General features: G+C 41.0%; 1 protein-coding gene across 1 annotated transcript in view; it reads left to right on the top strand.

The window, feature by feature from the left end:
• The window catches only part of HDAC8 (histone deacetylase 8), a 171,792-nt gene extending 157,722 nt beyond the window's left edge, over positions 1–14,070 (top strand). Inside the window, exon 11 of the mRNA XM_049767414.1 lies at positions 13,677–14,070. Coding sequence (XP_049623371.1) covers positions 13,677–13,699 — 23 coding nt within the window. The 3' untranslated portion in view covers positions 13,700–14,070. The remainder of the gene's footprint in view (positions 1–13,676) is intronic.
• The last annotated feature ends 4,889 nt before the right edge of the window (positions 14,071–18,959 follow it).

The raw sequence follows: 18,959 nt of genomic DNA, 5'->3' as shown, positions 1-18,959 counted from the left end.
CAGCCGACATTTTGAGGCTTCCCCCGGTTGCTTCAACCTGGGAACTTTGATATTCTCTGGCATTAATCCCCTAAGGGTGTGCCTTGTCTGAGGTGTGTCTTTCCAGACCAGAGTTGCAGATAAAACTGACTCTGCTGGGCCCCTTAAGCACACCTCTTAAGGAGTCAACACAGAGCATGACCGCTCGCTTTGCTTCCGGCCACGCACTCCCTAGCCAGTGAATACCACCACACATAGAAAAAACCACAACACAAGCATGACAATGGGGAAACTATGCAGACCAACATCAGGCATAGAGAATGAAGATGGAAACTCTGATGACCCAACAATAGCCAAAAACCTAGGTAGTCTTTCAGATATGGAGTTTAAAGTAGAAATATGGAGGATGCTCACAGAACACAAAGAAAGTATAGGGGCCGGTGAGGTGGCGCTAGAGGTAAAGTGTCTGCCTTGCAAGCGCTAGCCAAGGAAGGACCGTGGTTGGATCCCCCGGTGTCCCATATGGTCCCCCCAAGCGAGGGACACTTTCAGAGCGCTTAGCAGGAGTAACCCCTGAGCATCAAACAGGTGTGGCCCGAAAAAAAAAGAAAGTATAGGTTCAGAACACTAATAAGAATCAAGAGAATATGAAGATAGAAATCAGAAAACTCCAAACTGAAATATCAGGTCAAATAACAGGTCTGAAAAACTCAGTAGATGAATTGAAGAACAAAATGGATGAGCTTTCCCACAGGTTAACAGCAGCTGAGGATAGAACTAGTCCTCTGGAAGATGCGATACATAACAATTCCACACAGCAGAAGAGATCGAAAAAAAGCCTTAAATCAAATGATCAGACAATGGAAAAATTACTTAAAAAATATGAACAGATGAAAATAGAAGTCTTTGATAAGCTCAACAGAAACAACCTAAGAATAATTGGAGTCCCAGAGACCCAAGAAGAAAATCTCAGGAAGAATCAACAGTCAAGAACATCATCACAGAGAAACTGCCAGAGCTAAAGAAAACATGTGACCAAATACTGCATGCCCGAAGAGTACCAGCTAAAAGAGACCCCAGGAAAAACACCCCAAGACACATCCTTGTCGCAATAATGAATCCCACAGATAGAGATAGAATACTGAAAGCAGCAAGATCAAAAAGAGAAATTACATTCAAGGGAGCATCCTTGAAATTTACAGCAGACCTGTCACCAGAAACACTCAAGGCCAGAAGGCAGTGGTGGGATATAGTGACAAAACTCAATGAAATAAATGTTTCACCAAGAATACTGCACCCAGCAAAACTCACTTTCAGGTTTGAAGAAAGTATACATGGCTTCACAAGTAAACAACAGCTCAAAAACTTTACAGACTCAAAACCAGCCCTAAAAGAAAAATTGAAAGATCTTCTCTAAAGACAAGACAGACCAACAAATGCACCAAACTTCTACACAAAGATGGCAATAAATCGCATGACAATTATCTCTCTCAACGTCAATGGACTAAATGAACTGGTTAAGGGGCAGAGACTGGTGAAATGGGTCAAAAAACTGAACCCAACCTTCTGCTGCAGATCAGTGGAATAGGCTTGAGTACTCAGAGAATGTTCCCCAGACATATAATCACCTAGTTTTTTTATAAAGGAGCAAGAAATCATAAATGGAGCAAGGAAAGCCTATTCAACAAGTGGTGTTGGCACAACTGTTAACCACTTGCAAAAAGGCGAACTCAGACCCTCAGGTAACACCATGTACAAAGGTAAAATCCAAATGGATTAAAGATCTTGATATCAGATCAGAAACTATAAGGTATATAGAACAAAATGTAGGTAAAAGACTCCATGACATTGAGACTAAAGGCTTCTTTAAGGAGGAAACAGCACTCTTCAAACAAGTGTAAGAAGAGATAAACAGATGGAACTATATTAATATGAGAAGCTTCTGCATCTCAAAGGAGATAGTACCCAGAATACAAAAGCCACCCACTGAGTGGAAGAAATTATTCACCCAATACTCATCAGGTAAAGGACTAATATCCAAAATATACAAGGTACTGACAGAATTATATAAGAAAAAACCATCTAACCCCATCAAAAATGGGGAGAAGAAATGAACAGACACTTTTTAAAAGAAGAAATGCAAATGGCCAAAAGGCACATGAAAAAATGCTCAACATCACTAATCGTCAGGGAGGTGCAAAGGTGGTTGGTTCGAATCCCGGTGTCCCATTTGGTCCCCCACACCTGCCAGGAGCTATTTCTGAGCAGATAGCCAGGAGTAACCCCTGATCGCTGCTGGGTGTGGCCGGGGAAAAAAAGAATGTTTTCAAAAAAAATAGGAAAGATATTCCAGAGAATAAATCTGCCTTGCATGCAGCTAACCCAGCTTTGGTCCTCAGAACTACATATGTCCTGCCTGAGAACAGAGTATGGATTAAGCCCTTAGCACTATACAATATGCCCTCCAAAATAAAAAACAAAATCAAATAATGAACTGGATTTGTATACATAGAATAAATCCCACTTAGTCATGGTTTATAGATTTTATATGTACCATTGAATTCTGTTTTCTAATATACTCATGAGGGCTATACTCTGTAGTTTCCCTTTTGTACTGTTTTCATTATTCAAGTACTACTGCCTTACAGGATTGATTCAAAAGTGTTTTCTCCTTTTCAATTTTCTATAAGAGATAGCATAATTTATTATTTTCCTTTAGAGCAAAATTTTCCAATGAGAACATCTGGACCTGGAGATTTCTTTTTCAGGGTGTTTTCATTATTATTTTGATGGTTAGAATAATATAACTTCAGTTTTTTTTATTTGTTGAGATTTGGATTCTGGCCAAGTAAATGCTCTGTCTTGATATATAGTCCATGAATGCTTTGAGAAAATATATCTTTATAAATTATATATTACATATATAAAATATACATTATTGGTTTGTATTCTGCTATTTGATAGTGTGTTCTGCCAATGTCTGTTGTATCTTATTGTTCAAGAATATTGTTGACTTCTATATCCTTACTTTTTTTTTATAGTTGTTTTAGGTATGTTGACATCTCCAAGCCTAACTCTGGATACACTTTTTAAAACTATCATTTTTTTCTTCAGTATTCTAAAACTCCATTATTAGAATCTCTACTTCTTTATTGTTTTGTTTTCTGGAGTAGGAACAATCCAGGTTGCCATCAGGGATTACTCCTGGCTCCTCACTCAGAAATCCCTCCTGACAGGTTCAGGGCACCATATGGGATGCAGGGAACTAAGCCCAGGTCAGTCCCGTGTTGGCCACATGCAAGTCAAATGCCCTACCCACTGTGCTATTGCTCATTCCCCAGAATCTCTACTTCTTTGTTGACCAAGCACCATGCGACATCTTCTCAGTTTATAGTCATTTACTTTGCTCTGTTTCTACTTTTTTCTGTATTAACATATCCCTAGTTTCTTTTTGGTTTTGGTTTTGTTTGGGGACCATACCCGGTAGCACTCTGGGTTACTCCTGACTCTGTGCTCAGAGATCACTCCTGGTAGGCTCGGGGGACCACATGAGATGCTGGGGATTGAACCTGGGTCTGCCATGTGCCAGGCAAATGCCCTGCCCACTGTGTGATCACTCTGGCCCCAATTCCTACTTTCTTTTAACTATTCTTTGTGTATAATATTTTATTTTTGAATATTCTATCTAAATTATTTATAATGTATTTTAAACTATTTTATTGCAGATAGTTGGATCATTTCATTTGCTATTTTTCCCATCTTTGTCTTTTAATTGGTATACATGGGTCATGTACATTCTGTGTGATTTTGAAATGTTAGAAATTAAATTTCTACTGTTTTTGTTTGTTTCCTTTCTTTGCCATTATCTTTCCTTTTTTTCCATAAATATTGATATCTTATACCTTTAAATCTCTTATTTTTCTGTAGTGTTTTGCATCTCTTTGTACAAACTTTACAGTGGTTGCTCTTTGTATATACTATACAGGCATAACTTATCATAGTCTACTTGTGTCAAATTTTAACTGTAAAAGTAAAGTGTATAAACCTTACCTACTGTTAACTCCCTTTACCCTTACCTCTGTAGTATATATTTATTTACATAATCTAATCTTAAACATTTTCTCACCTAGACAGACTTCTGTTGCTGCTGCTTCCTTCTTCTTCTTCTTCTTCTTCTTCTTCTTCTTCTTCTTCTTCTTCTTCTTCCTCCTCCTCCTCCTCCTCCTCCTCCTCCTCCTCCTCCTCCTCCTCCTCCTCCTCCTCCTCCTCCTTCTTCTTCTTCTCTTCTTTCTTCTTTCTTCTTCCTTCTTCCTGTCTTCTGTCTTTTTCTTTTAGGAACTGTTGTGGTTTGCAATACTGTTACTTAAAGGCTATCATGCATATCATTTTACTTTCTTTCAGCACAAAAAAGTTTTTGTCCAGAGTAATCATTTCCAACTATCATGGAATTGTGGATTATTTTCTTTCATCTCTTAAAAATAAGCCTCCAACTTGTACTCTCTATGTGTATTGGGAGGGTTAATGTGTTTATGGTGCAATATTACAACTCTACCATTGAACTACATCCCTATTCTGGCCTCCATGAATTTTTGTTTGTTTTGAGGCCACACCCAGTGATGGTTAGGGGTTACTCCTGGCTATGCACTCTGAAATCTCTCCTAGCTTGGTGGACCATATGAGATGTCGGGAGAATCATACCGTGGTCCATCCTAGGTTAGGGTGTGAAAGGAAAATGCCTTATCACTTGCGCCACTGCTCCGGCCCTCTCCATGAATTTTTATGATAAGCCCACATAATTTGAAGTTTATCTTCTTTATAGGTAAGATTTGATTTTCATTTTGCTACTTTCTAGGTTTTCCTTTTTTTAGTACCTAACATTTATATGATAAATCTTAATGTAGAGTCTTCAGGCTTATGACTTGATAAATTTGGAAAATCTTTAGTCATTATTTTTTCAAATATCTTTTCAGTCCCGCCTTTTCTCTTCTCCCTCTGTAACTTCAGAGACAAAATTCTATTTTTTATTGAATTATCAAGATAACAGAGTTAAACATTTTTTGATGGTTGAGCTTCAGTTATACAGTGTTTCAACACTCATCCATTCACCAGTATAAATAATGTTACTTTTTTAATAATAGTCCTGAACCATTTTTATCTCTTTTCAAGATTTGTTCAAATTGGTCATATACTTTCTTCATTTTATCTTTTAGTTCATTGATTCTTCCTCTATACCTTCCATTGCTTATTGAGCACATAAAACCTGTGCATGAATATTTATAGCAAAAACTTGGAAGCAGCCCAGTTTTACTTCAGGGAGTGAGTGAATAAACAAACTGTGATACATCTAGCAAGTTGAATATTTTTCAGCACAGAAAAGAAATGAGCTAGACTCGGGGCAAGTTCAGTGACTTAGAATACATACCTTGTAGACATAAGACCCTGGTGCCACTAGAGGCACTGAGTATAGTGCAATTATATATAGCAGCTCTACTCTCTGTGATATCTGACACCACAAGTGACTTCCAGCCAGGTCACAGTGCTCCAAGTCCACAGAGAGACAACTCAAAGGGGTACACTTCAGGTGAGTACTAAAATTAAAAAACATGTGCAAGCACCACAACCAGGAATGTGGCCTCTGGTGAGCACATATGTGAGTATTGTGGAAACCCACAGAGAGCACCACAAATACAGATAATACATATAACACATATAACACAGTAAGGTGTTTTTGACCCTCTCCACCTCATCCTAACAACAAAATGAAATAAAAGGAAGAAGATAAAAAAAAATGCACTCTCAAGGTTTAAGAAAAATACATAGAGGGGCTAAAAAACTAGTACAACAGTTTAAAGTATTTACCTTGGATCTCCAGCACTGCATATGGGTTTCTGAGCACTGTGAGGAGTGATCTCTAAGCACAGAGCAAGGAATAATCTTTGAGTACTTCTAGATAAGATCCAATAACAAACTATTTTAAAACACGGGGAAACGTAAACATATATCTTAAGTAAAACAAGTCACTCTGAAAAGATGCCTGCCAAATGCTTCCAACCATACATTCTATAAAAAGCAAAATGATAAAAATAGTAAAAATATCAGTAACTGCTAGGACTTTGGGAGAGAAAAGAGGGATGAATAGATGAGTCTGTGAAATGATTACAAATTATATTAAGATAGTATATACAAAGAATCATACCCTGATCGACATTCAGAATTGTTCTCAACCGAAAAGAAATCCTAATATAAACTGTGGTTTTTACTTAATAACAATGTATCAATATTCATTGATCAGCTAATTAACAAATGTAACATTTGCAAATGAAAGATAAGAAAATCAGGGGCAGGAGAGATAGCATGGAGGTAAGGCATTTGCCTTTCATGCAGAAGGACGGTGGTTCAAATCCCGGCATCCCATATGGTTCCCTGTGCCTGCCAGAGGCAATTTCTGAGCATGGCGCCAAGAGTAACCCCTGGGAAGGAAGGAAGGAAGGAAGGAAGGAAGGAAGGAAGGAAGGAAGGAAGGAAGGAAGGAAGGAAGGAAGGGAGGGAGGGAGGGAGGGAGGGAGGGAGGGAGGGAGGGAGGGAGGGAGGGAGGGAGGGAGGGGGGAGGGAGGGAGGGAGGGAGGGAGGGGGGGGGGGGGGGAGGGAGGGAGGGAGGGGGGAGGGAGGGAGGGAGGGAGGGAGGGAGGGAGGAAGGAAGGAAGGAAGGAAGGAAGGAAGGAAGGAAGGAAGGAAGGAAGGAAGGAAGGAAGGAAGGAAGGAAGGAAGGAAGGAAGGAAGGAAGGAAGGAAGGAAGGAAGGAAAAAAATCTGCTTACCCAGATAGAGGAAATAAGAGAGCTTTTTGTTCAGGTTTTCTATGAACCTAAAACTACTGAAAACTTAAATTTGTTCATTAAAAAAAAACTAAATAGCAACTTCGGGACCAGAGAGATAGCACAGTGGTAGGGCGTTTGCCTTGCACACAGCTGATCCAGGACACAGTGATTCGAATGCTGGCATCCCATATGATCTCTGATGCCTGCCAGGAGCGATTTCTGAGTGCAGAGCCAGGAGTAACCCCTGACTGCCATCAGGTGTGACCAACAAGAAAAAGGCAACTTCACCAGCAACCTAGCACAGAATAATTGCTCCTTGATGTTTCTTGGGAAATGGATAAAGCAATGAGTTGGTCAGCAGATTAGTCAATAGAACCCAGGCCTTATAAATCCTACTTAAATATGTATGTACTTATGATGTATGAGGATAATTTCCTGTCCAAATCAGTATATGTAATTAAATATGCTAGAAACGTAAGGTAGGACTTTCCCGGGAAAAATCTGAGAGATCACAAGCTGGAAAATTATAACCTACAATTAGGCCTACCAAATTATTTTCTTTAGTCATATATTGTAATACCCCACACTACAGTCATACCTTTATTTTCTTTTTTTGTGGTGCTGAGGCTCAAACCAAAACTTTCATGCATGACAGGCCTGTACTCAACCAGTCACAGAGTCATATCATTGGTGCACACAATACTCTTAAACTTTAAACCAGTTATTCAAACTTAACAGTATAAAATTTTTGCATTAAAATGGGAACTTCTGGGGCCGGAAAGATAGCATGGAAGTAGCACGTTTGCCTTGCATGCAGAAGGACGGTGATTCAAATCCCGGCATCCCATATGGTCCCCCGAGTCTGCCAGGAGCGATTTCTGAGTGTAGAGCCAGGAGTAACCCCTGAGCGCTGCCAGTTGTGACCCTCCAAAAAAATAAAATAATAAAATAAAATAAAATAAAATAAAATGTGAACTTTTTTTTGTTTGTTTTTGTTTTTGTTTTTCGGGCCACACCCGTTAGGTGCTCAGGGGTTACTCCTGTCTAGGCACTCAGAAATTGCCCCTGGCTTGGGGGAACCATATGGGATGCTGGGGGATCGAACCGTGGTCCTTTCCTTGGCTAGCGCTTGTAAGGCAGACACCTTACCTCTAGCGCCACCTCGCCGGCCCCAAAATGTGAACTTCTAGTGGAGGTAGAACAACACAGCAGGTGAGGTCCTTGCTTTGCATGAGGAAAACAGACAACTGTTTTTGATTCCTAGCACCCAATATAGTTCCCAGAGTCCCACCAGAAATAATCCCTGAAGGCAAATGCTGGAGTACGTCCTGAGCACTACTCGGTGTGGCCCCAAAACATAGATATATAGATAGATAGAATATAAACTTCTGGTCCAGAAGTGGTAAAAGCAATTGCTTGTGATTGCCCTATTTCAATCCCTGGCATTGCATATGATGGTCCCCTGAGCACAACCAGGAGTGACCCTGAGCTCAGAGCCAGGAATAACTCCTTAATATGGCCAGGTGTGATCCAAATCCCCCCAAAATAAATTTAAATAAAAATTTAATTGTGACTTTCTGACCATGTTGCATTAAATAATTAAAGATGGTGCTGGATAGTGAAGGATGGATGGATTTTTCTCTGCCATCCCAGGCCACATGGCTCCGCAATCCCCATTCAGCTGGCGCGTCCCAGGTTTAGGTGAACGGCAGAATCAGACTCATCCAGAGACAGGCATCAGGAAGCATCAGCTTTATTCATGCCCTATCCACCACATGTGTGGCCTATATCATAACCTTTTAAGCATTTGCTATTCTTTTTTTTTATATCTTTTTTTTGGGGGGCCACATCCGGCAGTGCTCAGGGGTTACTCCTGGCTGTCTGCTCAGAAATAGCTCCTGGCAGGCACGGAGAACCATATGGAACACCAGGATACGAACCAACCACCTTTGGTTCTGGATCGGCTCTTGCAAGGCAAACACCGCTGTGCTATCTCTCCGGGCCCAGCATTTGCTATTCTTAGCTTGCCCTGCATCTTAACTCCTGTCAGCCATCTTCCATTTGACCTCCATGCTGGCCAAAGACCAAAAGGGCCCTAATCCTCTGGGTCAAAGGCCTTATCTACCTTTTCCAAGACACCTCCCAGGAATGGGTGGGGTCTTGCAGGTAAGGTTAAGTTACCTAGGGAGAATGGAGGGATGAGGCTTCATGACTACTCTTAGGAAAAGATCTGGTCACACTAGATCCATGCACTGCAGAGTAGTGCACGGTTGCATTTAAAAACAGTTGTCCATGGGCCCGGAGAGATAGCACAGTGGCGTTTGCCTTGCAAGCAGCCGATCCAGGACCAAAGGTGGTTGGTTTGAATCCTGGTGTCCCATATGGTCCCCTGTGTCTGCCAGGAGCTATTTCTGAGCAGACAGCCAGGAGTAACCCCTGAGCAATGCCGGGTGTGGCCAAAAAAAAAAAAACAGTTGTCCATAGGAGCCGGAGCAGTGGTGCAAGCAGTAAGGTGTCTGCCTTGCCCACGATAGCCTAGGACAGACCATGGTTCGATAACCCTGCGTCCCATATGGTCCCCAAGCCAGGAGCGATTTCTGAGCGAATAGCCAGGAGTAACCCCTGAGCGTCACTGGGTGTGCCCCCCCAAAAAAACAATAAATAAATAAATAATAAATAGAACAATTGTCCTCAGGGCTGGAGCAAAAGCACAACAGGTAGGGAGTTTGCCTTGCATGTGGCCAACCTGGATATAATCACCAGCATCTCTATGGCCCCCAAGCCTGCCAGGAGTAACACCTGAGCACCACTGGATGTGGCCCTAAAAGCAAAAAAATATTGTTCTTGGGCTGAAGATATAGTCCAAAGATTAGGGTGATTGCATTGCATGCAGCCAATTCAGATTCAATTCCCAGTATCCCCCAAGCCCAGCCAGGTATGATCTGTGTGAACATAGCAAGAATTAAGTCCTGAGCACAGGTCAGTGTGGCCCCAAAACACACCTCCACCAAAATATAACAGCTATTTCTTTGTGAGCATTATCTCATCATTGTGCATCATCAATTTTTAGTAGAAAAATTTTAGTAGAAAACTTTTATTCTTAATTTCTTCCAAACGTTACTGAAGGCAGAGCAGCAAAGCATACCAGCCCATCTTTCTTTCTATGATCAGGTATTGTTGGAGCACTTAGACTTGGATTTTTAGTCATCCAGACACACTTCAGCACTGGCTATACTGATAGTTGTATTTCAGCTTCAGCATCCTGATTTTTCAATAGCATTCCCTCAATAAGGACAACAACATAAGGATCCAGGACATAAAACAGTAATTTTATACTTGGCAAGTATCCTACCTTGGCTTGATTCTCAGCACAACATGGTCCCATGAGCACCAACAGGGTGTCCCAGGTATCCCAAGCACTGTAGGGACAGAGCAGCATCATATCCTTGAACACTTGCATTGAACTGACAGCACAGTTGACAGAGAATTTTCACTGGAGCCACCTCACCACCTGAGCACCACTTGCAAGCAACCCCCTCAAGAGAAGGCAACATAAGAAATCATGTGAATGTTGGGTAATACAGATAAACATTCAAAAATAGGGCTCCTTTCTGGTCCTGTGCATGCAATGCCTGGGTCAGTATCATGCCAAATAGCCACCTTGAAGTTCACCCAATCGTCACCTCCTATCGCAGCAAGAACCACACATATGCTGAAAGATCATGTTGTCACTGCTGTCAAGAAGCTGCAGTTGGGACCAGAGCAATAGCACAATGGCAGGGCGTTTGCCTAGCACTTGGCTAACCAGGTTAGACCCAAGTTCAATTCCTGGCATCCCATATGGTCCCCTGAGCCTGCCAGGAACGATTTCTGAGCACAGAGCCAGGAGTAACACCTGAGCGCCACCAGGTATTCCTCCCCTAAAAAAAAAAAGAAGCTGAGGCAGAAATATAATGTCAGATCCATGGCCATCCACAAGGACAAAGAGGTCCAGGTGATTTATAGGCACTACAAAGGTCAGCAAATCGAAAAGGTAGTCCAGGTGTACAGAAAGAAATACAACATCTATGCTGAGCTGGCACAGCAGGAGAAAGCCAGTGGCACAACTGTCCATGTGATCATTCACCCTAGCAAGTGGGCTAAAACTGGACAAAGATCAAAAAAATTATTGAATGCAAATACAAAGAAGAACTGCTCGAGAAAATGCAAGAATGAGCATGGCATTTATCGCCATCTTTTAACGAGGTCTTGAGCAGTATCCTGTGTTTGAACCTTTTCATGATGTCTCCAAAACATTGTACTTCCTTTCTGTTTTGTTCCTCACATGTGGCTCTTTAAATTGATCTTCTGTGTTTTTCACAAATTTGATGAATAAAAATAGGGCATGCTTCCTGATCACAATTGGGAAAAAATAGGGCTAAAGAGCTAAATGAGTTGAGCTCATGTCTTGCATGAGTCTGACCCAGATTTGATCTTGAACAACACGTGGTCCCTTAAGTAATGCCAGGAGCTACACCTGCACATATAGCTGAGAGTAAACTCCAAGCACTTCGGGTGTGGCCCCCAATTTTTTTTTTACTTTATCAGGGCTCCCCAGCAGAGCCTGGAAGTAGCATATGGCACTTCCATCAATATTATGACAGGTGGGCAAACAGAAGATTTAAGTGATATGGGAGGAGTACGTGGCGCTGCGGTCTTACATGTTCACTCCCTTTCCAGGCCCTGAATGGGTCAATTTAAGCTGAGATGTTGCTCTGCCTTGGTAACTGACAGCTACTTGGGTTATGGTTTTGGTGTTATTATACATACGGCTGTATTTTTTTTAATCAGGAGACACATGTAACAATTCTGTTGGAAGCAGCTTTAGAAGCTGGAACAAAAGTTAAGAAGTTTTAGCAGTGTCCTGAGTAATAAGAAATAAAAATGAGATGGAGACAGTGTAATAGAAAGGAAATGATAGGGCCCAAGCAAAGTACAGTGAGTAGAATTCTTGTCTTCCACAGCCTAGCTGGATTCAATCCTCAGCATCCCATATCATTCTCTGGGCCATGCCAGGAGTAATTCCTTGGCGCAGACACAGAAGTCAGCCCCGAGCTATTGTCAACTATAGCTATTGTCCAAAAATTAATAAAAGAAAGGAAACAACAAACGCCAGTTGTCGCAGAGACATGAGAAGCTGATCTGAATGTTTTATTCATGGTAGCCAGAAATCAAAAACAATTCAGGTATCCTTCAGTGGATAAATGTTTAAACAAAGTGCTCCATACATATCAGGGAATGATATTCTGAGATAAACAGGAATTAAGTGAATGTATGCAGCAACTTGGATAGAATTTAAGACAGTATGCTAAATGGTGAAAAAGTTATTCAAAAGGTTATTCACTGTTATGTTCTATTTACATTCTCTATATGACACTGAGAATTCCTAACATTTTTAATATGACAAAATTATAGAGATGAAAAATGAATTAATGACTGTCATCATTTGGGGATTGGGGGACAAGGGGGTGGAGTGTGTAATAAGATAATATGAGGAAAATCTTAAATAGTTCTGGATACTGTGATGGGAGGTACACAAACATAAAACTACTAGACCTATACAATCACAGATGCTGGAGCAATAGTACAGCTGATACTTGCCTTGCACGTGGCCAACACATGGGTTTGATCCCAAGCACAACATATGGTCCCCCAGCTTTTCCAAGGGTGGGCCATGAGCACTGCCAAACGTGACCCAAAATTTTAAAACTAGAAAATAAAAAATAATTATACAATCAAATACACAAATGACAGCTTATGAAACTGATGAAATGTGAGTAAATTAATGTATCAATGTGTACTGTCAGTTTCCTCATTTTGATGTGATTTGCTTTTTATTTAGTATGTATTTGTATTTTGTTTGTTTTAGTTTTTTGTCATTGGGCCACACCCAGAGGTGCTCAGGGGTAACTCCTGGCTTGATGCTCAGTAATTAATCCCAGCAGCCTTAGGGGAAACATATGGTATGCAAGGGATCCAACCCAGGTCAGCTCTGTGCAGGGCAAATGCTCTACCTGCTGTACTATCTCTTCAGCTCCCAAATTTGGTAGTATTTTGCTTTCATTCTTTCCTTTCTTCCACTTAGTCATTCATAGTCAATGTTGAGCACTGACTATGTATGAGACACTGTGCTAAACTTTAGATCAAATGAATCAGAGACAGCCAAAATCCTTGGCTTTTGTACTGTCTTCTGCTTCAGTAGGTCAGTAGGGTTTGGAACCTAGTGCCTTCTGCTTGGAGGAGTGGGGAAGGGTAAACTATGAGAAACCAAATGGAAAAACTTTTTATTTCTAGACTCCAGTTCTATAGGATTTCAAGAAATTACTTTTCCTTCAGAAATTCTAGGCCTCAAGTCAGGAGAAAGTCCCAATTTCATACTTCCTAAGTGCTCATGAGAGAAAATGTTACGACGCTTTATATCCTACTAATAGTGGTTCATTTGGTGGGGGGAGATTTGATTTAATTGCAATTAGTGAAATGTGGATCCTAAAGTCTTACCTGAGGGTATGTGTGTGTGTAAGGGGACTTAAAATAACTACTTATTTAGCTCATGACTCTGACTGGGTCAAGCTGGCCAATTCAGATAGTTTTGGCTGATTCACCCAGCATTGAAGTCAGCTGGCTGTCAAAGAGAGGTCAGCTGTGTGGCTGGTGGTTGCTGGAGAAACTAAGCTCTATGCCTCTAACCATCCTACAAAAGAATACATATGTTGTGATCTCAGGATTCCTAAAAGCAGCAAAAGAACTAGTTCCCAAATTCAGGTCTTTCCTTTAACAACGTTATTGGGGTATAATGCACATGTTACCTAAATTTGAATTTTGTTTTCTCTTCTGTTTGCAGGGAATCTGAAGCATGTGATCTAGTTGACAAAAAGAGATCAGGTTTCTAGCTTCAAGGAGCAGTGCCTGTAATGAAGACAGAGTGTTTATGTGAGCAGTGTGTGGAATTTCTGACTCCATGGGAAATTTGGAAGAAATCTGGCATCAAGTGGCGACTGACCTCCTAAGGGGAGGCAAGCAGGCACCCCAAAACCTCAATTCCACCTAGGAGAAGATGAAGATTTCCAACATTTTAAAGTACTTATTTTTAAAACACACACACACACATTTTTAACCTTTGAAAATTATTTTTAAGCAAGTTTGGGAGGGGTATTTTTATTTTCCTAAAGGAAACAAATCAGAAGCCAGAAGGAGCAATTATGAATTGGGGTCACCAGATTATGAAGATTGGGGTATCTGAGAGGCAAGGTTTGGAATTCAGGACAACACGGGGGGAATCATGAGGGGTAAGGCACTGGTAAATAGGGAGAAATACAGAAAATCCCACTTGTGCTGTTTTTAGAATTATGGATGTTTTGTTTTATACTAAAATCTTTGAAAACCTACATCTTTGTCCCATTGTCTTCATTATATAGTGCCACATTGGTAGTGCACACCGATCTGAACATTTTTACTCATTAAATTGTCAGGAATAAATCTGCTGCTTCTATGTTCTTCTCAGGCTGAATCTGAGAGACCAACTCTGGGTGCTCACATGTTCCCAACCTAAATGTTAAAGACCAACTCTAAACTCTGTCCTACACAGAGGTCTGTCTCATGGAAACAAAGGCACTCCTCCAGGAGAAATTTTTCCTGCCTGGATGCAGATTGAGAGAGGTAAGGACAGATGGTCAGATGGAAGAGACAGTTGAATGGAACTAGAGGGTAACACCATTAGCATACCTAAGAAAATGAGATCCAGTTTGTTAGATTACACCTTATTTTACCCAAAACAAAGATCATCCCTGGTTCCTTTGTAGCTATCTGTTTACAACTTGGTTTTACCCAAAACAGAAATTGTCTTACATGTAAACCTGGGCAGGACTGGCATTGTTTGGGGAACCATGTGATTCCAGGAATTTGAACTGGGATCTGTGAGGTGTGGGACATGTGTCTTAACGTATATTTCCTCAGCACTAGGGGAATAAATTTGAGTGGGCTTTTATAAGTGAGTTATGCTGCTCCAGGCCTATGAACAGGGGTTAGGCATTTTTCAGAAGGGCATAGGAAAGGCCTTGAACAAGTCTTTGAATGGGACTTGCCAACCTTTTATTAAATAACATACCAGCACCTGTATACCTAGAAAAAAAAAGCCAGTTTAAATACTCCCTATTCTAATTCTACACTCTATTTTTATATAATATACATAATATATTTATATACATTTATATATTTTAACTACATCCCAAAGAGGGGAAAGAAATGAAAAAAAACACAAGTATACACTGAATGAGTACCTTGAGGTTGAGGGAAGACCAATGCTGGCAAACAGGACTTCTGAATTTCTGGCCTGCAAGAGATTTGTGGCCACAAAAATTTGCTTCACCCATGTTCTGCTCCCCTGCCCCCAAAGTTTGTCAACTAAATGGAGGTGAGCACCTCAGCACCTAGAGACAGCCACCTGATTAAGCAAGTGATTAACTAAATTACAAACAAACACTCCATTTTCCTCTCAAGGGTCATCAGGATTCTTTGCCTTTGCTTCTCGTTAAAAATATTTGCCTGGGGTCCAAAGAGCTAGTACAAGGTTAACGTGCTTGCCTTATATGTATGGTCTATCCCCAGCAACACTTATGCTCCTTTCAGCTCCACAGAGTGTGATCTTTGAGCACAGAGTCCAATACTAAACACCCCTGGGTGTGGCCCAAGCCCCCCAAAATATTCACAGAGCCAAGGAAGTAGCTCCATGGGCCAGGCCTCAGGCTTTGCATGTAGGAGCTTAGGTTGATTCCCAATACCACATGATACCCTAGCCCTAAGCCAGTATAACTGAAGTGCTATCAGGTTGGACACCAAAATATAGCCTTAAATATGTTCATAATTGGAACTCACTAATTCTTCATGCTTTTTTGTGGTATTGGGAATTAAACACAAAATTATATATATATATATATATATATATATATATATATATATATATATATATATATATATATCTCAAGTGTTTTATCCATTATAGCATCTCTTCTGGCCCCACAATCTTTTTTACAATGCATTATGATTCTGGGTGAGCATTTTAGCCTCAAGATCTGCTGAGGGACAGGCAGGCTTACACAGGGTACAGTTACCCTGCTTTCAGCCAACCTATTTAGACCCTCTATAATCTATAGAATTATAAAGAACCATATTGCAAGACTGGTCTTTAGGGTTTGTTTGAGATCTCTTGGGAAGTAGATCAGCCACAAAGAACACCCAGAGTATTCCTCATTGGATATCTTAAACTTTTGTTTTGTTTTGGAGCCACACCCAACTGTGTTCCCGGTACACTTCTTGAGGGATATGGGATGCTGGGGATCAGACCTGTGTCAGCCACATGCAGGGCAAGCACAATACCCTTTGAACTGTCATTGCTCAGTTCCTTCAATCGGTAAATTTCAGATCATTTTTGAAGATAATTTTTCCTATTCTAAAACTAGAACATTCTCACTGGAGAAAATTTAGAACATTTTTGAAAGGTAGAAACAGGGACTGGAAAGATAGTACAGCAGGTAAGGTGCTTAAATTGCACATGAATGACCCTGGATCAATCTCTAGTACTCCATATGATCCTGAGAACCCTGACAGGAGTGAACCCTGGGTATAGAGCCAAAAGTAAGCCCTAAATGCCCAAGTTCCACTGTGTATGTCCCAACAACCAAAAAAAAAAAAAAAGAACTAGGGGCCTGGCGGTGGCGCTAAAGGTAAGGTGCCTGCCTTGCCTGCACTAGCCTTGGACGGACCGCGGTTCGATCCCCCGGTGTCCCATATGGTCCCCCAAGCCAGGAGCAACTTCTGAGCACATAGCCAGGAGTAACCCCTGAGCGTTACTGGGTGTGGCCCAAAATTCAAAAAAAAAAAAGAACTAAAAAAAAACCAACATTGTAGCTTCCTCCTTCACACAAGCCTTACTTCAGTTAATTTGGCCTTTCTTTCTCTACCCTCCTGTACTTATTTTTGTGTGCTTGCTTTATGTTTTTGGTTTTCAGTTTATACCTGGCTATGATCAGACCTCATTTGGCTCTGTGCTCAAGGATCACTTAACAAGACCACATAGGGTGCTGGTGATTGAATCTGAATTGGTCATGTGGAAGGCAAATGCCTTACTTGCTGTATTATCTCTCTGGCCTTGCATATAATTCTTAACAAAATAACGTCTTCACAACTTTGTTTTAGAACTTATATAATTCGATGGCTTTGATTCATCAGGGCAATTATGTCTTGCTTGTTTTGTGTAAGCTGTGCCCACATTTAGATATGTTAATTAAATAAATATTTTGTTAGCATTTAAAATTTTAGTCACTGTTGTAATGACAGTAAGAAGGGGGAATCAGGCAACACTTGGTTATAATACTTGTGCTTATCCAGCTATGCTGTGCTGGAGATTGTGTTTTCTGTTGCAGTACCATTGGTCCCTAACAGCATATTTTCTAGGATCATACTTGGCAAATGTGAGTGATATTGCAGATCAAACTTGTGATCTCATGCTTGCAAAGTAGGTGCTTTTGCCAGTGAGTTATCCTTGGACCTTACTCTTCCTTTTTGTGTCTAGGGATATAGCTTAGTGATTAAATGCGATTTTTGGTGTTTGGATCACAACTGGCAATGTATGAGATGCTGAGGATTGAACTGGGTCTCTGCATACAAAGCAAGAGTCCTAACCACTTTGGTCCTACCCACTTTTGGTCCACTTTGAACTGGGTCTCTGCATAGAAGGCAAGAGTCCTACCCACTTCTAAGAAATTTGCCCAAAAAAAAAAAAAAAAGAGGGGCCGGGCGGTGGCGCTGGAGGTAAGGTGCCTGCCTTGCCTGTGCTAGCCTAGGACGGACCGCGGTTCGATCCCCCGGCGTCCCATATAGTCCCCCAAGAAGCCAGGAGCAACTTCTGAGTGCATAGCCAGAAGTAACCCCTGAGCGTCACAGGGTGTGGCCCAAAAACCAAAAAAAAAAAAAAAAAAAAGAAATTTGCCCAGCCTTAAATGGCAGGGCCAAAGTACAATTCCAGTGGAAACTGCAAAATTCCTTCCTTTTTCCACTGTCCTCTACCTAGTGCCATTAAAATATTTTTGAACTGTGACTTTGAAGTAAACAGCTTTCTTACTACTTCCAAAGTCCATGCTAGTCCAAGTTGCCCAGGTCCTTGCTCTTTTTAGCAAGTTATTCAACCTTTCTGGCAGTTTCTTTACCTGTAAAATGGTGCAAAACATGTTTATGCTTACTGAGCTATTTTGAATGCTTGACCAATTATAACAAATGAAAGGAGTGAGTTTGAAAACAATAGAAGGTAAGAGCATCTGCCAGAAAAATGAACTCAAAATGGCTGACCTCTGAAGAAAACCAGTGTTCTCCAAAGCACTACAGATCTCCAACCTTAAAGGACACTCACAAAAGTGAGATATTGAGAAAAAAGCGTACATTGTGCTTGCAACCTAAGGGTTAATGAAACAACCACTAAGAGGCCAGAGAGACTACAGAGGGCAACACACTTCCCTTGCATAAAGCCAACTCAGGTTTGATCCCTGGCATGCCCTATGTTTCCCTGAGCACTGCCAGGAGTAATTCCTGAGCCAAGAGGTGTAAGTATGATCACGGCCAGATATGGTCCATAAACAGAAGAAGGAGAAGAAATATTTCAGGAATCCTTATATTTACATAGAAGAACTTGGAAAGATACACAAGAAACTAGGGCATCTCAGTGACCTACAAGTAGGAAGCACATGAGCAAAAAATATTTGCAATATGCTCCTCTCTATACTTTTTGATTTGGGGACTCCGTGAATTTATTTACCTTGTTCAAAGAATCCAGGGATTCTCAGACTCAGAGCTTCACACATGTAAGACATGTAGTTTTCCACTAATCTATATCCCTACTCCCTATTTTTTTTTTAATTTTAAGCAAGGGCTGAGAGTGTGGCTCAGTGACAGAACATTTAGCGCAGATGTGTGAGTCTTCGGGTTTGCGTCTCAGGAAAGCATGATTCCCAGAGCAACCCATAAGCACTGAATTAGGAATAGCCTCTGGACACAGCCAAGTTTGGCTCAAAGGGAAGCAAGCAAAAAGTTTTAGAGCCAATGGCAGGGCTTGGAGGAATAATACAGCAACTTAGAA

The sequence above is a fragment of the Suncus etruscus genome, chromosome X (assembly GCF_024139225.1).
Source record: "Suncus etruscus isolate mSunEtr1 chromosome X, mSunEtr1.pri.cur, whole genome shotgun sequence".
In the NCBI taxonomy this organism is placed as follows: Eukaryota; Metazoa; Chordata; class Mammalia; order Eulipotyphla; family Soricidae; genus Suncus; species Suncus etruscus.
The sequence above is the reverse complement of the archived record's forward strand: the minus strand, read 5'-3'. Positions and strand labels throughout refer to the sequence as shown.